The 15,826-nt window shown below is 40.0% G+C and overlaps 1 protein-coding gene across 7 annotated transcripts in view; it reads right to left on the bottom strand.

The window, feature by feature from the left end:
• Positions 1-15,826, bottom strand: part of hectd1 (HECT domain containing 1) — a 39,700-nt gene that overhangs the window by 12,399 nt on the left and 11,475 nt on the right. For 2 of the 7 annotated variants that reach the window (XM_016498522.1, XM_016498521.1), the window contains 28 exons: positions 14,616-14,714; positions 14,418-14,532; positions 13,797-13,971; positions 13,505-13,643; positions 13,239-13,409; positions 12,881-13,103; positions 12,469-12,732; positions 12,305-12,381; positions 11,862-11,996; positions 11,588-11,734; positions 10,421-10,515; positions 10,139-10,244; positions 9,898-10,032; positions 9,649-9,788; positions 9,188-9,511; positions 8,909-9,075; positions 7,968-8,144; positions 5,890-6,732; positions 4,603-4,824; positions 4,200-4,378; positions 3,729-3,885; positions 3,170-3,392; positions 3,015-3,069; positions 2,520-2,702; positions 1,934-2,147; positions 1,772-1,854; positions 1,485-1,612; positions 1,184-1,385 (listed from right to left, as the gene is read on the bottom strand). In XM_016498522.1, coding sequence (XP_016354008.1) covers positions 1,184-1,385; positions 1,485-1,612; positions 1,772-1,854; positions 1,934-2,147; positions 2,520-2,702; positions 3,015-3,069; positions 3,170-3,392; positions 3,729-3,885; positions 4,200-4,378; positions 4,603-4,824; positions 5,890-6,732; positions 7,968-8,144; positions 8,909-9,075; positions 9,188-9,511; positions 9,649-9,788; positions 9,898-10,032; positions 10,139-10,244; positions 10,421-10,515; positions 11,588-11,734; positions 11,862-11,996; positions 12,305-12,381; positions 12,469-12,732; positions 12,881-13,103; positions 13,239-13,409; positions 13,505-13,643; positions 13,797-13,971; positions 14,418-14,532; positions 14,616-14,714 — 5,178 coding nt within the window. The remainder of the gene's footprint in view (positions 1-1,183; positions 1,386-1,484; positions 1,613-1,771; positions 1,855-1,933; positions 2,148-2,519; positions 2,703-3,014; positions 3,070-3,169; positions 3,393-3,728; positions 3,886-4,199; positions 4,379-4,602; positions 4,825-5,889; positions 6,733-7,967; positions 8,145-8,908; positions 9,076-9,187; positions 9,512-9,648; positions 9,789-9,897; positions 10,033-10,138; positions 10,245-10,420; positions 10,516-11,587; positions 11,735-11,861; positions 11,997-12,304; positions 12,382-12,468; positions 12,733-12,880; positions 13,104-13,238; positions 13,410-13,504; positions 13,644-13,796; positions 13,972-14,417; positions 14,533-14,615; positions 14,715-15,826) is intronic. The other 5 variants (XM_016498523.1, XM_016498524.1, XM_016498526.1 and 2 more) reach the window with 5 other exon arrangements.

Below are 15,826 nucleotides of genomic sequence, written 5' to 3'. Positions count from 1 at the left end.
AACGCATCGGCCAAACAGGAAAACTTATCGGCCGATGCCGATATTTAAAAAATGCCAAATATCGGCCGATATATCGGTCGACCACTAATCTGGATGCTAAAATATTATTTATTATAGGCTAGGCTTTGAACTTCCATCAACGTAAAACATCATCCTCTACATCGGCTATATCAGCACAGTGAGGTGCTGGTCACACTGAACGCAACAAATTTTGTACAACTGAGCAGTGTAACCTTTTATTTGTTTCTTTATGTGTATTTTATTTTGAAAATGAGCAGGCTGCAATGTCGCAAAAATATGTTGTGTGTTTTGTTAATCTGTCAATGATTTAAGTGAAATATATTTAGTGTATATACCTATATTCCTTTTTATGTAAGCCTAGTTTTTCTGTTTTCTCCGTTCACAGAAGCACTGCAGGTGCATGTGATCTGTTGAATCCTTCTTACACTATCCTTGGATAAACTCTAACGCCGGTGCATTGCCATTGTGACTTACCTATGATGAGTTCACAGCTGAGTGGGCATTTCACTCGTTGGCATCAGCGTCACATTTGCATAGGCCGTACTACTGGAATTCCGTGATTGGTTGACAGCAAATTTCAAATATTAAATGGAACGATAAAATAACGTTATTAACCAGTTAATGGCCATTTAAAATTTTCGCTTCTGTTCGGAAATATTACATTTGATTTCATTTCTGTTTCTGTCAAAATTTCGTTCGTTTCCAGTTTTCGTTCCTTGAACCAGTTCAGAGCCCTGATTGTGAGTATACATAAAAGTAAATCCTTTACAGTTTCACAATTTATTTGAGTTTTTTTCCACTGTGGTAAGGACTATATCTGTGATTGTGCCGAAGCCTCTCGCATGCACACAACATATAATTTATAGCATTGCTAAATGTTTTAGGCCTATGTTGTTTATAACGAACGGCATCATAATTAGTGTTTTATTTTATAATTGTACATATAATTTTGTACTATAGCTACTTATTCCTGATTTTTATCTAAATTTAAAGAATTTGCTGACAACTTATAGTTGAAAATACATCTTAATACAATGTGTATCAATTCAACTTTTTCAAAATGTTATACTGACAACAATTTGTAGTGGAATTAAATTTTCACTAGCGGTCTCGGACTTTTAGACCCCACTATTTTTTGCAAACATTATGTTGTGGCGTTTACCTCCAGTACAGACTTTCTGTCAGCATGTATCTGCATCACACTCTCAGCCCACTCCATCATACTCTCTCCGCGAGGGACCTTGACACGCTCGTGCTTGAGCCGACCTACACGGAACTCGCCAGGATCATCACGGCGAACCGTTGTGGATGGCCGGGAACGTTCCACAGTGGCTTCTCTTCGGTTTTGGAGCCAGACAATAGCCCTAGACAGAGATGCAATTTCTCAAACTACTGTTTCACAGATTTATTATTGTAGAATATTGTATGAAGTAAAAATTTCTTTCAATACAGTAATCACAGACCTGGAGGCTCCAAATGCAGTGCAGGTAAAATAAAGCTGCCGGGTTTCAAATGGTATGAGGAAAGGACACTTGCTGGTTAACTGTTCACACCAGTCTGGGAGAGCCCCGCTAGCCAGGGCCAGTGGCTCCTACAAGTCAAAACAAAAACACAGAAATCTTTACGGTCACTTTTGATCAATTTAAAGAATTCTTGCTGAATAAAAGTATTAATTTCTTTCAAACAAACAACAAAAAATATCCCTGACTCTACAATGTATATAACATGCATAATTAACACATCAAATTACCTCGATCTGCTGCAGGATTTTGGTTGTAATTTTTTTGCTGGTGAATTCCTCAGGTGATGCATTGAACTGCAGCTCTTCCACATCTAAAAGAAATTGGACTTTTAAATGCATACTAATGAAAAAAACAAAGACAATGCTGTGTGGATGAACTTATCTCCTTACCTTCCTGTAGTGTGCGGCCGGATGAGGGTTCTCCTCCGATGGTAAAGAGGATGCGCAAGAGCTGCACTACGTCCTCTACGCTGCAGGCACTCTGTCCTGAGCCCGCCTTGGCCTGAGCCTGCTCGCGTGCAGCACTCAGGATGTCACAGCTCTGCGTGGCAGACAACGTCCCTGAACTCAGGCCTGAAGATCTGCAGCCACGCTCACAAAAGTCCTGCAAAACCATATACATACTATTAACACAAACTACTCCTCCCAACCCTTTTATAACAGTCACAACAGACCTATAACAATGCAATTACTGCATTCTTACAAAATTATATAGTTTATGGCCAAAGACAACAACAAAAACTTAAAAATCAAACCAAATAGAGAACAAAGTCCACAATGACACCCAAAAACTTTCATGGTACAACATTTACACCCATGTAGGCATTAAAATGTACATAAGGACAGCAACAACTGTCTAACAGGTGGCTTCACAAGTGACAGTCAAGCAAGAAATAGAAAAATACTTGAAAAACAGAGAAGGGAAAATAAAGATGGTATGTATAGATACATATACACATCCGATGGCATTCTATACCTTGTATGCAGCTATGAGCTGCGAACAATTTCTGTTTTTCCTAATACTTTTATTAGAGCCGGTTAATTTCCAGTGGCGCAGGAAAGTTGAGTCTGCATTCTTCTGCATGTAGGTTATCAAGTCATTCTTTGGTAATTCATCTGTGCCAAGGTACTGTTCCACATGCTCTACAGACCAGCAACCCTACAACAGGAAGAACCAAATGTTGGTCTTTCCTGATTGTAAAGTCTCACGCAATACACATGCATTACAGTAGGTTTAACCACTAGAAAGGCCCGTGCATTTAACAATAGATACCACTGGGAGTCATTTAACAGTCTCCTGGCATTAAGGTTAGTGACGGCTGACAGACAGTTTACTGAGAAGGAGCATTTACACATTGGGGACAGCCACAGAAAAATCACAGCCAAGATTTTAATGAGCTGAAGAGAGCGAATGAAAGGAAGATAGGTAGAGAGATAGTGTGGAGCGGAGACGTTAAAAACGTGTCATTACCATCTTTCCACTCTCTCTTTCTTTGTCAGAGTCCTTCAACTCCCTGTACATTATCCTACAAACACAAAAATGTTTATTAACAGATGTCTAGTAGAAAACATGACAAAAGGGGAATTATTTTGATACAAAAAACAACTATGAAATGATAGACTCACGTATACGTAGGTTCCCAGATGCGTCTAAGCTTGTCGGGTTTAATAGCACCATTGCATGAGAGCTGGAGAAGCTTTTGGACATAATAGAAAATGGTGGACTTGTAGTTGTTGAGAGGTAGTTCTACTTCTCGTGTTGTCCCTAGACCTGCTACTTTCAGGATGAGAGCCAGACGGGGTGAAGGCGTGCACTCCACCTCCTCCTGCACCTCTGAGCGAGGTGTACCTGTAAGCACATTAAACATGAATCACAATGGATTGCTGTGTCTGACTCAGCAGCCAACCAGTCTTATTATTTACTGTTATTAAAAATAGTTTTGACTAATTTAAACAGCAATAATAATTTAAAGCTGAAATAAAATTACTTAAAATTAAGTTAAAAAATTTAAGTTAAAAAAATTACTAAATTGAATTTATATATACAGTATATATATATATATATATATATATATATATATATAAAATGTAATGTATACAATAATACTTTGAAAATAATACTGCAATAACACTGCAGCCAACAGAGTGATAAAAATGTATCCCCTTTCTACAGCATCAACAGTACCTGGTGGAGGGATTTCCAGGTCAGTAGTTTGCTGGACGTTAGTCCGGCCTGGTCTAGGATCAAATGCAGGTACTAAAGCAGAAAACTGCCTTTTCAGCACAAAGTCGTCATCCCACGTCCTGCGCCGACCCCCTTTGGTTTCATACTCCTCTTCCTCCTTTCAGGCCACCATTGAAAAAGCAAAGTAAAGCTCTCTTACACATAATGCTCAACTGCTTGTAAATGTGAAACACATATTTCACCTAACCAAAGACATGCTACACAGAGGAACCATGCTGGTAAACGAGCAAAAAAAAAAAAAACAGAAACACCAAATACATTCCTAACCAATAAATTCACCACTATTCACCAAATAAAAAACAAACAAACAAAAAAAAACAAATTTTCAGGTAACCCAGAAAGGAGGACACGAAGAAAACCAAAAATAAAGGATTTCCACTGTACTATTATTGAAACTACAACAGGTTTTACCCTATGAATATGAACGTGGTAACCAAGGTTGACCCTGGACCGTACCAGAACTTCCTCATACTCCTGTTCCTCCTGATTGTCATCCTCATTCTCATCATCATCGTCATCTGGCTCTGGCAAGTCCTCCTCGTCATCTAACTCGGCAAGCAATGTATTGGCCCGACAGCTGTCCAAGAAGTCTGAGTGACAGAAAATCAATGAAAATAGTCAGCTTTCATACTGCAAAACATAAATCAAGGAGATGAATTCAGAGAACAAGACTGCAAATTAGTTTAGTAATAAGCGAAAACATCAAATTAGAGATTAATCTGCCAAAAAAAAAAAGTCAGCTGAAACAGGGCATATAATAGAACAACAGAGGATGAGGAAAAGGAGAGTGAATAATAAATGTAACATGGCCTACCATAGAGGGAAAACTCAGCCTCCTGACCTGCGTCACTTTCACTAGATGTAGAGGTCAGGCTGGTCGTCAGCGTGTTACTGAGCAACTGGCCGACGGACAAACCTGTAGTTGCCGTGGCTACATTATTGCTGCTGGTTACTATGGAGGTGGACATTGTAACAGTTGAGGTGGTACCAGTGGTTGTAAGGTTAGGAAAGCTCTGCGCACCCATAAGAGGAGAAGCTGCAAACAAAACCCAAAAACTGTGATTAGTCTCCAAAAAGAACAAAATAAGCAGGTAACTGAAAACTGAAAGCTTGCTCTGCAAACTAATCATGCTTCAAATGGCTGCAATATGTAAATCAATGCAAAAAGAATTTAGTCATGTTAATATTCACAAAACAGTTAAATAATCCAGAGCAGGATGTAACTCAATACTCCTATAACAAAATGATTGCTGTTACATAATCATGAGAAAATATCCTGAAAAGGTCAGACAAGCTTGTAAATGAAATGTTATTATATTTTAATGCAAATCCAGTCTAATGCACAGCAAAGAAATGGTTGCAACTGACAGGCAATACTACTATTTCTCTTCTATACTTACATGTTTCAGAGTGCAATTCTTACCTAACTCAAATTTTTCTGAGAACATCTCCCGCATGATTATCAAATATAATAATCCTCCACTTAAGTCACTGATCCAAAACAAAAGGTTAAGATATCTAAACCAGTGGTCCTCAACAAGGGAGCTGGGGACCACTAGGGGTACTTTAAATAATTTAAATTAAGACAAAACAAGCATTAAAATAAGCTTAAGACTTTTTTTCTTTTTTTTTTTTTTTAAATACCCCCCTCGTCAACTGTTTGTTTTCTTTGAAGAAGAGTCAGGGTTCCCACTATCTAGAAAAAAACCATTAATATATAATGTAGCATAATTTTAAAAGTGTGATTTGTAAATTAATAAAATCTTATAACTATATTTATATTTGCTGAAATTGAGTCACAAATATGTTTAAAAAAAAAATCCCTTTTCAGTAAATGACAAATTTAGTCTCAGCCTCTAAAACGTACGAAATCCTGAAACTTAATTATTTTAATTTTGACTACTGTATTGTACTGTAATTTTAAATTTGCATTAACTAGGAGTGCCCATAGATTAAAACAATTCTGAAAAACAAAACTCGGGCTAGGGGCCTTCGAATATTGTTGTGGACAATAAAGATCTATGGAATCAAAAAGGTTGAGAGCCACTGACCTAAACCTGGTATTGGCTGTTAGAAAAATGGGCAGCCAAAAGGTACTCACTGGCAGTGCTCATTACATTGCGTCCCAGCGTGTTAGTGTTGTTGTCGCTGCTGCTTCGGCTCAGGTTCATGTTGTTGGTGGCATTGGTGCGAGACATGTTGGGTGCTCTGCGAACAAATGACTCCATCAGGCTGGCCTCTCGAGAGGACAAGTTGGGGACGCTGGCACTGGAGCTCATAGGCGCTCCAGCTGCCAAAAGTGAACTAACGGAGAGCCGCGCACTGGTGGCGGAGCACAAGGGCCTCTGGGATGCAGCGTCCTTGCTAGATGACTCAGAAACAGAGCTGACGTCCGGCGAGCTCACACTCACGATTCCCATAGAGATGGCCGTTGACTCGGCCGACTGTCTTGAAGTGCCATCGGGTGCTGGTGTTTTACGGTCGCCACTTTCGCTTCCTGTGTCTGCAGTTAGCGTGCTGGTGCTGGAGGCAGAGCCTGCTTCAGCTGTGGAAAGCACAACTATCGGTTCCTGTCCCTCCGCCCCCGGGGGTCCTCCGACGATGCCTATTCCCTGCTCCAACAGGCTCTCGACTCTGCGCTCCACTCGGGTGGAGCTGAGGCTTATATCGCTGCTGCTGGCCACGCTACACACCGAACTGCTACTACCCTTGCGGCTAGAGGAACTGGCCCCCGCTGTGGAGGATGAGCCACCCTTGTCTGGACAGTTATTTTTCACCAGGCTGCTCCAGGACTGCGGCGTTCCTGCAACAGTGGATGAGACAGGTTTGGGTGATGGCGCTGACTCAGGGTCGTACCCTGGCGCAAGCTTGAGGTCAAACTTCCCTTCCGCACCCATACGATACGAGTTTGAGCCACCGGCATCCCAGGTGACATCAATCCAGCCTGGAAAGTGGGGGAGGGAGGGGGGGGATATGAACGGGTGAGACCCAGCAAGAGAGCAGAGAAAGACCGCAGCAAGTCAAAGACAAACAGCTTTTGCTCGACACTGGACCAGAAATAACAGAATAAACCAAAATCATTGGATGGGGTCAAATTGATTTTTAGATCTCTGCAAAACCTCTCCAGTTCATATTCAAAACACTGACAATCATCATGAAGAAACCCAAATCACTCTGGTCCAGGTGAAGCAGTGAGGTAGAAACATGAAGCACAGAAAATGACAAATAAAAAAAAAAGCAGTAGAATTTTGCAAATGCCAAGCTACGAAGCCACTTAAGAAAAAGAAAAGAAGAATCATTTTGGTCAGTGTCAAATACACTTGTGCAATGGAGTTCATTCGGAGCTTGCAAATTGTGACATCAACATGCACTTGGCTTGACTGATGGAGACAGGTTAAAAAGGCTGTTTTACACACTGAAACATGGCTGCCCAAAGAATCAATAGCAACAGAGTGGATGCTTAAGATAATACGAGTAGGACATCAAAAATGTTACCTGTTAAGTTGGGGGGGAGGGATAAAGGTTGCACTTCAAAATAGTAAACTAATAAAAACAAAAAAGTATGGAATGACAGAAGCAGGGAGCAAAAAGCAGTAATCTAACACTTATCACTGAACTTCAGAGTGTGAAACAGATTTTTTTATTATTTATTCATGCAGAATAGAAGCAAGAGGAAAGCACCACATCTAGAAGTAAACACAGGAAGAAAGACTGGTTTCAGATCAGTCCAGTCATACCTAACCTTACCTTTAACTAAAAGTATTTGTAAGATACTTGAAAATAAGAAGGGCTGATCTGAAAGCAGTCCCTCTGAGGCATGCTGGGAAAACAAGTCCAATGTGATTTAACTTTTGTTCTGTTTTACTGTGTGAACATTAGTAATGGGTAACTCCATCTCCCCACCCTCACGTGTGATGGATTTGCTGCAGAAAGCTTCTCAAAACATGCAAATGCACTTGATGTTCACAATTTGTTTCCCTTAAACATTGAAGTACCACTGAACTCCATTGTCGATTGGCCAGCAAAGAACTTTTCATGTAGTGGTCCGATGCAGAGATGCCTTGAACACTGTTGTACAGAAATCTGCTATGGCATAAGCATTACACATTGTGCTGTCCTATACAAGCTATCAACGGTTGGATACACACTAAGAGCCACAAAAGTGACACCGGTCCTCACCATTATGAGCCTCTCCTGTCACAGTGCCCTCTCCAGCAGGATTGCCATCCTGGTCCCTCCACTTCCAGTCTATACCGCGCACCACCCGTGCCCCTGGTACAATGTACTTCATCACCTGCGAGCGAAAGAGCCGGCGCTGCCTTCTCAGGTTGGCCTCTGCCTCCTTCACTGCTTTACCTGACAATGCAGAACAAATCTTGACTGATTGGAAACATGAGCAGAGACAAAGCAGTCTCTAATTAAAACCGAGTGCAATTAATGATGGTAATTTTTTCTTTTGTGATAGTGTAGACAAATTAAAATAACATGCTTGCTAAATAGCCCCTTTTAATGACTCCGTTCCCAGTTCATGTGTTAATCATTTAATTTACATAATCCAATGCTATCGTGATGAGATGACTCAGCATAAAATGGAGATTTTTATTGTCTTACTGTGAACAATTCAACCATGCATACGTTTCGTTTTTTTAACCATGTTATTTTTAATCAAAATGTCATAATTAGATTTTCTCTCTGGCGATTGGACGTCTCTAATAATTTAGCCCACTTAAACCCTGCCTCTTAAAGAAGACAAACGCACATTCAGATCTTCATACAATTAAAAAACAAATGGATAAGATAAGTCCCTGCCCTACATTTTTAATACATTTACATTGGCTGTTCGCCACAATATGGAAGAAAATATCTTTTGCTACATCATAACTTTAAAGCCAAATCTAGTGTATGCCGAAATAGAGTAGCACATTACTAAGTCTTCAGTGTTGCCATGTGGTGCTTTGGGAGCCAGATTCCAAAAGAAAAATCAATGACATTAGGTTACTGCAATTAGATCGGTTACATGGCATATACTCATATGCTTACAACAAACATCTCTTTGAAGTATAAATATTATAATTGGATTACAATGAGTCAGTGTAGTGTTAGAAACTATTGGCACTTACCCAGCTGGTCCTCACAGACACCATTAACAGTGCCATAGATCTCTAGACCAGACAGGGAAAGGTAGTGTGTTTGTCCGCTGGCATTCTTCCCCATCTGTTTAATACGAATGTGTCTCCAGCCCTGCTTCTCATCTTTGGATGGATCCAGAGGCCATGTGGCTGTTGACCTAAGGCAGTAATAAGACATATTAGTAGGTGCACAAAAAAGACATATGATCAAGTCAAGGTAGGCAGAGCACAATAACAGCATACTCTAAAATAGTGTTATAACACACATACCCCGGTTCATTGAGAGAGCTGTCATCCACATGGGTGTAGAGTGTCATCCAGTTCTGACCATCTTTGGACACTTGAAATACCCAATTCCGGAGGGCGGATCGACCGTATCCACGAGCGTGGCGAAGTGTGTATGCAGAGGGGATGACCCATAAACCAAGATCGATGGCAAACCAAGCGTTTTTGTCATCGTTGGTGTGACAATTGAGGGCGGAGCTGTCTCTGCTCAGGATGTCTTCAAGTCGGCCGTAAGGCAAGTTTCTGCCCTCGGAGGAAGTCACAACCACTAATCCGTAAGCAGCGGGGTTCACCCATTCATATGCGGTCCTGTGGCCAAACAGAAGAGCCATCTTTATGCATAACATTTTGTTTAAATGGGTCATGTCGGATATCATAATGTAAGAATGAACAATTATAATTAAATCTATTTAAATGATGGTGCAAAAAAGGACAAAGAAGCTCACTTCGCATTGGTGCCAATCCAGTACACAATTCCATTCTCGTCAAAGTCATGCTGGTGCCTGAAGGTGAAGCTCTGACCCTCTCTGAGCTTCCTAACAAAGATGAATGAGGACCTGTCAAAGTCATACCACTGCTTGGCCACCTGGGGAAAGGGATTAGACAAATTTATGACCTTTTCTCAGATGCCTGTGGGGATACAGCTGAGTAAATATAGAATAATAGAAGAAATAAACACAAAAAAGCTTTCCTACCATCTTGAGCAGATACTGCTCCAGTGACTCAACAGTGGCCAGCGGCTCCATCTTTAGCATTCTACCAGTTCGGTCAATCAGGGCCGTTTCACCTGGAGCACGCTCCAAGCGGAAGCGTAACCTCCTTGTCAGTATCTAACACAACAGAAAAAGATTTTAATGATATATTACCATTCATAATGAAAGATGTCACGGTTTCATGTGCACCAAACTAAAAATATACACAAACATGGAGACTGACCTGTAAATTATACGTTGAGCCTGGTGTATCATATAAGTGGAGAGGTAGCCGCTCTATTGACTCCAACACTGCTATCAGTTTGCGGATTAAGGCAACTGCTGGTCGGCTAGAGGACAAAAACAAATTAAATGTTAGACAAACAGATTACAGGAAAACAAATTCTCTCATTGTGTTCAAATCAGACAAGTAAGCTGCTGGTTGAGACTCAGATATACAGGGAAGAGATTACTTTTGCATGCTGTGCCTGGATCAATTACCGTTATGAGTAACAAGATAGTTTACCTTTCGTCATCTTCATTTTCAGTAAATGCAGTCTTGAACACATTTATTCTTTCCATCAGAGGCTTACAATCATGTTTCGTGTCTAGCTCCACACTCTGTGAGGAAAACGTAGTAAGTAAAAGGGTAATGAGTATTTGGAATATAAGTAGACATGTTTACTAGGGCTGGGTTTTGACACAAATTTCACGATTCGATTCAATTCTCATTCACAAGCTTGCAATTAGATTAGATTCCCAATTCGATTTGATTCAATATCGATTATTTTGGATATATATCTGGTACACATGCAAAATTTTCTCAAGAAAACAAAAATCTCTTAACTAATGCTGTAAAATATACATGAGTCAGTTGGTAGGCTACTACATTACTATAATATTGAAGGTTAAAACGGACTGATTTTTTAGGCTATACAACTGCTTAAATTACACTTAATGACGTTTTTATAATAAAAGTTACAATTACTACTTCAATTAGTTTTTTTTTTAAATATAAACATTTAAATGGTGGCTATCATAAAAAATATAAATTAAACTGAAGAACAGTAAAAGTTATAATTAATATATTATATGGTGCATATATTTAGCAAAATACACCTCTCTACAGTTTATTTTTCTAGCTGACTAATGAGTTTATGGTCACGCTGTTATATTGACGTCTTTGCGTGGCTGAAACACTGATTGAGCGATTACATGAGACAAGATATGGATTGTAAAGTTGTACTCTTTCTTTTAACTTACCTTAGGATGTTTAGTCATGTTTATTTTGTGCAGAAGCTGGTATTATTAATGTGGAGGAGATGATCAGTTCACGTGCGCCTCGCACTGCCACTTTTATTGAACTGAGGCACTACAGCGATCTGTCACTACACATTAAACAGCGCCAAAACAGCATTTATTGTTTGAATACTTCAATTCAATGAACATAATTTGAAATCTGAGACTTTGTTTCATATTAAAAGTACCAAAGCACAATGCTTATTGCGATATAAAGGATGGGAAGTGCCCTTCAACGTTCCGTCCATTAACTGAAAACAGGTTAGACTAATCGATTATCGGGATTAAGAATCGATATCGTTTCGTAAAAATGAGAATCGATCATAGAGATATCAATATTTTTTTTACCCAGCCCTAATGTTTACAACTGAACGTTAAATTGTGCATGACTCACATTGCTGAGGACAGTAAAAAGTGCTTGCACGAGGCCACTGCTGCACATTTCATATGGAGAAATGGTGTTCTCATCTTTGAGAACGACTATTAAATTCTCCAGAGCTGTTTTCATGAGGTCTCGCCATGTGTTTTCACCTTCAATGCACTGAAGAAACAAGAAGCAAACTCTTACTCACTGTTATTGTCTTTTTGACCCCAATTAAATGGGAACTAATATAAATTGTGACAAAAGTATATTCTATGAGCAGATAAAGTTTTTAGCTTAATTCTACCTGTCTGTTAGTATGTAGCTCCCAAGCAGACTCTAGCTGTGTGGCGATGTTTCTTAGAGTGACCACTACACCTCTCGGCATACTCTCCACAGCCTTGAAGTGATCGTCATACAGATCTCTGGCCATGGTTTTTACCTACAGACACAGAGGTGGAAAGAGAAAGTTGGGTAATGTCATTGTGGGGTCAGTAAGATTGTTTTTTAAAACAAATGAATACTTTTATTCAGTAAGGACATATCGAATTGATCAGAAGTCACAGTAAAGACATTTATAAAGCCATTTAAAATATTTCTAAATCAAAATTTTTTTTGGAACTTCCTATTCAAAGGGGATCCTGAAGTATTATGGTTTCCACAAATATTGTGGGGAGGGGGGGACAACAAATTTATCATCAACATTGATAAGAATGCTAGAGGATAAAAGGAATACACAAGTAATCATACCTTTTGTTTAGTTTTTTCCAATTTGGATTTGAGCTTTCTTCCTCGCTTACCAGTCCAGCCAGTAACAAACTCAGACCCTGTGACAACAAAGGACCCAATAATTGAGTGACTGAGGAAAGATACTGGCAAAAGCGATGCTTTTAAACTATTTTTCCCAAACTTACCTAGAGAGGTTTCTGCAGTGAAAGAGTGCTTAGTGCCTCGGTTTGACTCGAACACAAAGCCTGGTAGGTCCTCTTTGAGGATGGTGGCCTGCTGGCCATCTGAGTTATGGATGGCAATCTCACCCTCTTTCAGACAAGTTAGAGACCAGTTCCCCACAGTGAGTTTGGTGGGACCCTGTGTGGAGAGGATGGGCTGACTGGCTGTCACCGGTTTGACCTGACTTCTGGCACGCTGCAGCTTCTCCAAAAATTCACTTCTGCTCTCTATAGGAAGGAGGGAAAGAAAATATCAGCTTCTATAACTCACAGGAGCCAATCATAATTTAACAATAAGCAATCCCGTTTCATTTATTTGTTGCCAAGATAGGTCTGTTCTTTTATTGATCGATCGGTTTGTTTGCAGGAGACCTACCTGAGCTGTCGGAGCCACCCTCTGGGCTTCCACTGGAGTACATGGTGGCCAGTTTACCATCCAGGATGAAGCGGAACCAACCATTGCTGCCATTGGAAAGCTCCAAAGCAGCTGCATCACTCCAGATATAAAGGCAGTCCCTGCCTCTGATGATGGACCAGTCTCTCCAGTGGTAAGGCTTCCCCTGCTGGACCTCTTTGGCATCCTCTTGTGGTTCATCATCCTGGAAAATAAGACGGACTGATTTATTTTAAAGCAAATTCTGAACAGTGACAAGAAAATGTTGTCATCAACACAGACATTTTAGATACACAAAAACAACAATAAAGAAGAAAATGTGGAATGAGTTGAGTCTGACCTTCTCAGGTTTGGCCTCTTCCTCATTTTCATCATCTGATGTGGGTCCTGCCAGAGTGGACACCTTATTAATGACACCCAGCCTGGCAAGCTGATCTAAGAACACATCACCTCCTTTATCCACTAGATCCCTAATGATCTGCAGTGCCAGCAGGTGACCATCATCATCATCCTGTGAAAAACAAGTAGAAAGGTCAGTAAGACTTAACTTCAACCCTATTAAATTTCAGAAAAGATCACCAGGAGGGAAAGACTAAAATATCCAACCTCCTGATCCAACACAGTCGCAGTGATTTCCACAAGTACAGTGGGCAAGTTGTGTCCAGCATCTGAGTCACACACTTCCTTAAGAAGAACTTCAGAACTGTAGTGCACCATCTTTCTGATCAGAGCTAAACTAGCTTTCCTGTGAAAGAGATTATACAAACAAACAAACCATCATTGAAAGGAAAGCACTGATGTCCTACTGACAGTTGGCAACAAAATACAAAAAAGTTACTACACTGGTTTTCTTTTAGAAATTGTACTTTGGCACTGATGGTCCTCTAGAGCCCCTCACCTTATTGAAGGCAGCATGGTTTGCTGAAAGGTCTGTGCAAATACTGGGAGCAGCCTTTTCAGGTAGGTAGGCGCCATCTCAGGGTCACCTTTCGGCTCACTGCCCTCTTCCTCTTCTTTATTAACATCCTTCTTTTTCTTGTCATCACCCTTGTTAACAGGACACATCCAGTCTCCTATATCAAACACCACAAGAAACACTTTATTTTGAAAATCTAACAAATCCCATTGAATTCACCATTACAAAATTAATGAGTGATTGCATTCAAGCATAATATTGTAATTTATATGCCACCAGTCTCAAAACAAAGTAGTAGCAAAAATAATATATATTTTTTTAATCTTCCATTGGATGTCCGAACAACTAATCTGCCTGAAATTCACACTATTGGTTGAGCCAATGCTGCTGTGTCTGGCTGGTTTGAGGAGCTCAAACAACAAGTGCGATGTTCTGATAGCACCATACAGCCTCGTTGTTGACATTTTATGAAAAATTAGCATAAAAAGTATTTTTAAATCCCCCAAAACACATTTTAGCTTCAATCTTCTGAAACTTTTACTTTCAAAAATAAAAAGGGAAACAATATTGTCATGAAGTAGAGAAGAAAGCTGATGGACTCACCAGGAGACTGGAGAATTGCTACAACCTCGCTGTGTCCTCTCTCTCTAGCTTTGTCTAACGGAGTTTTCCCATCTTCATCTCTCAGGTCAGGGTTGGCCCCATGGCGCAGTAAAGTCTATTGGGAAACATTTGCCATAAAATAAATACAATACATTAAAAACAATGTATAATAACTACAAAAAGAGTCAAACACTTTACCTTGGCTACTTGTGGCCTGCCAAAACAGGCAGCATAGTGCAGCGAGGATGACCTCTGGCCTCTATTGACATCAGCACCTCTCTCACAGAGGAACTCCACCTTAAGCAGGCCAGAAAACAGTGAGAGCTTGCAATCCTTAGAAAACAATGTTCATCTGTTGCACTGACCCCATTCTTCTAACTTACACAAGCCATCACCAGACAAAGGGGGTCAAGAAATCAGATTGTATTAGTTTTCATTATGCATGGCATTTGTAACACTGCTGGTGGCACGTCAGCCAGAATTAGTGTCTTGCCTATTTAGTTTCCCCCACATAACCATATTGCACAATGTAAGAATAATGCGGTCCTAAATTCAGTGTGTAACCTTTATTCATAAGTCTGCTGTTTGTTTGCTCATGCTGTTGCACCAACCCCCTACACTGCATAAATCACTCGCATATGCGACTAAATCTTCACTCTGGGCAAATAAATGATGTCTAATATTAGCCACTGGCTAACAAATTCTTAGATTTTACTCGCCAGTGTGAGAGTTGGAGGCTAAGTATAAGTTTAGCACAGATACATTTCCACTCGCCAAACACATTGAGCACTTCAGAGTTTCACTCTCTGTCAAGCGATCTGTGCTTTTTTTCAATTAATCTCAATGAATTCGCAGCATACCTGGATTTGACGTACCGTAAACTCTAGTGTGAAGGCGCACGACTCGCCATCACTTTGCCTTTTTCTCACGCACAAAGAGAGAGCGAGAGAGTCTTACATTCCATGCAGAACTGATGTGCTACATGTAAACAATTTTCTTTCTTTTTTTATTTTCCTGTCAAAATAATGGAGTTCCTTTGGAATTCTTCAGCTTTTAAGAACTGCTGGGTTCTCCGGTAGTAGGCGGAACTAATGTGCAAACGACAATCTCATTGGCTGGCGCTCACCTATTATCATCCCCGTTTTGATTTCAGCAAATCAGTTCAAGTGAACGCACACAACCTGATTAATATTCATGAATCCAACAGCTCATTAATTCATAGTGCGTTTTACATTGTTCTTAGTAGAATTCGTATTATTATTTTTTTTTTTTTACAGAAACACTGAATGACCAAAAAAGCACCACCAGTCCTAAATTCAGTTAAAATGACTACGCATTCATACATGGTTACCAAGTTTCAATTCTAATTATTAAAGTTCTATCATTAAATATCAATAATTAGCATTATA

Source organism: Sinocyclocheilus anshuiensis, unplaced genomic scaffold (assembly GCF_001515605.1).
Source record: "Sinocyclocheilus anshuiensis isolate Anshui unplaced genomic scaffold, SAMN03320099.WGS_v1.1 scaffold446, whole genome shotgun sequence".
NCBI lineage: Eukaryota > Metazoa > Chordata > Actinopteri > Cypriniformes > Cyprinidae > Sinocyclocheilus > Sinocyclocheilus anshuiensis.
This window is presented reverse-complemented; position numbering and strand designations above follow the sequence as displayed.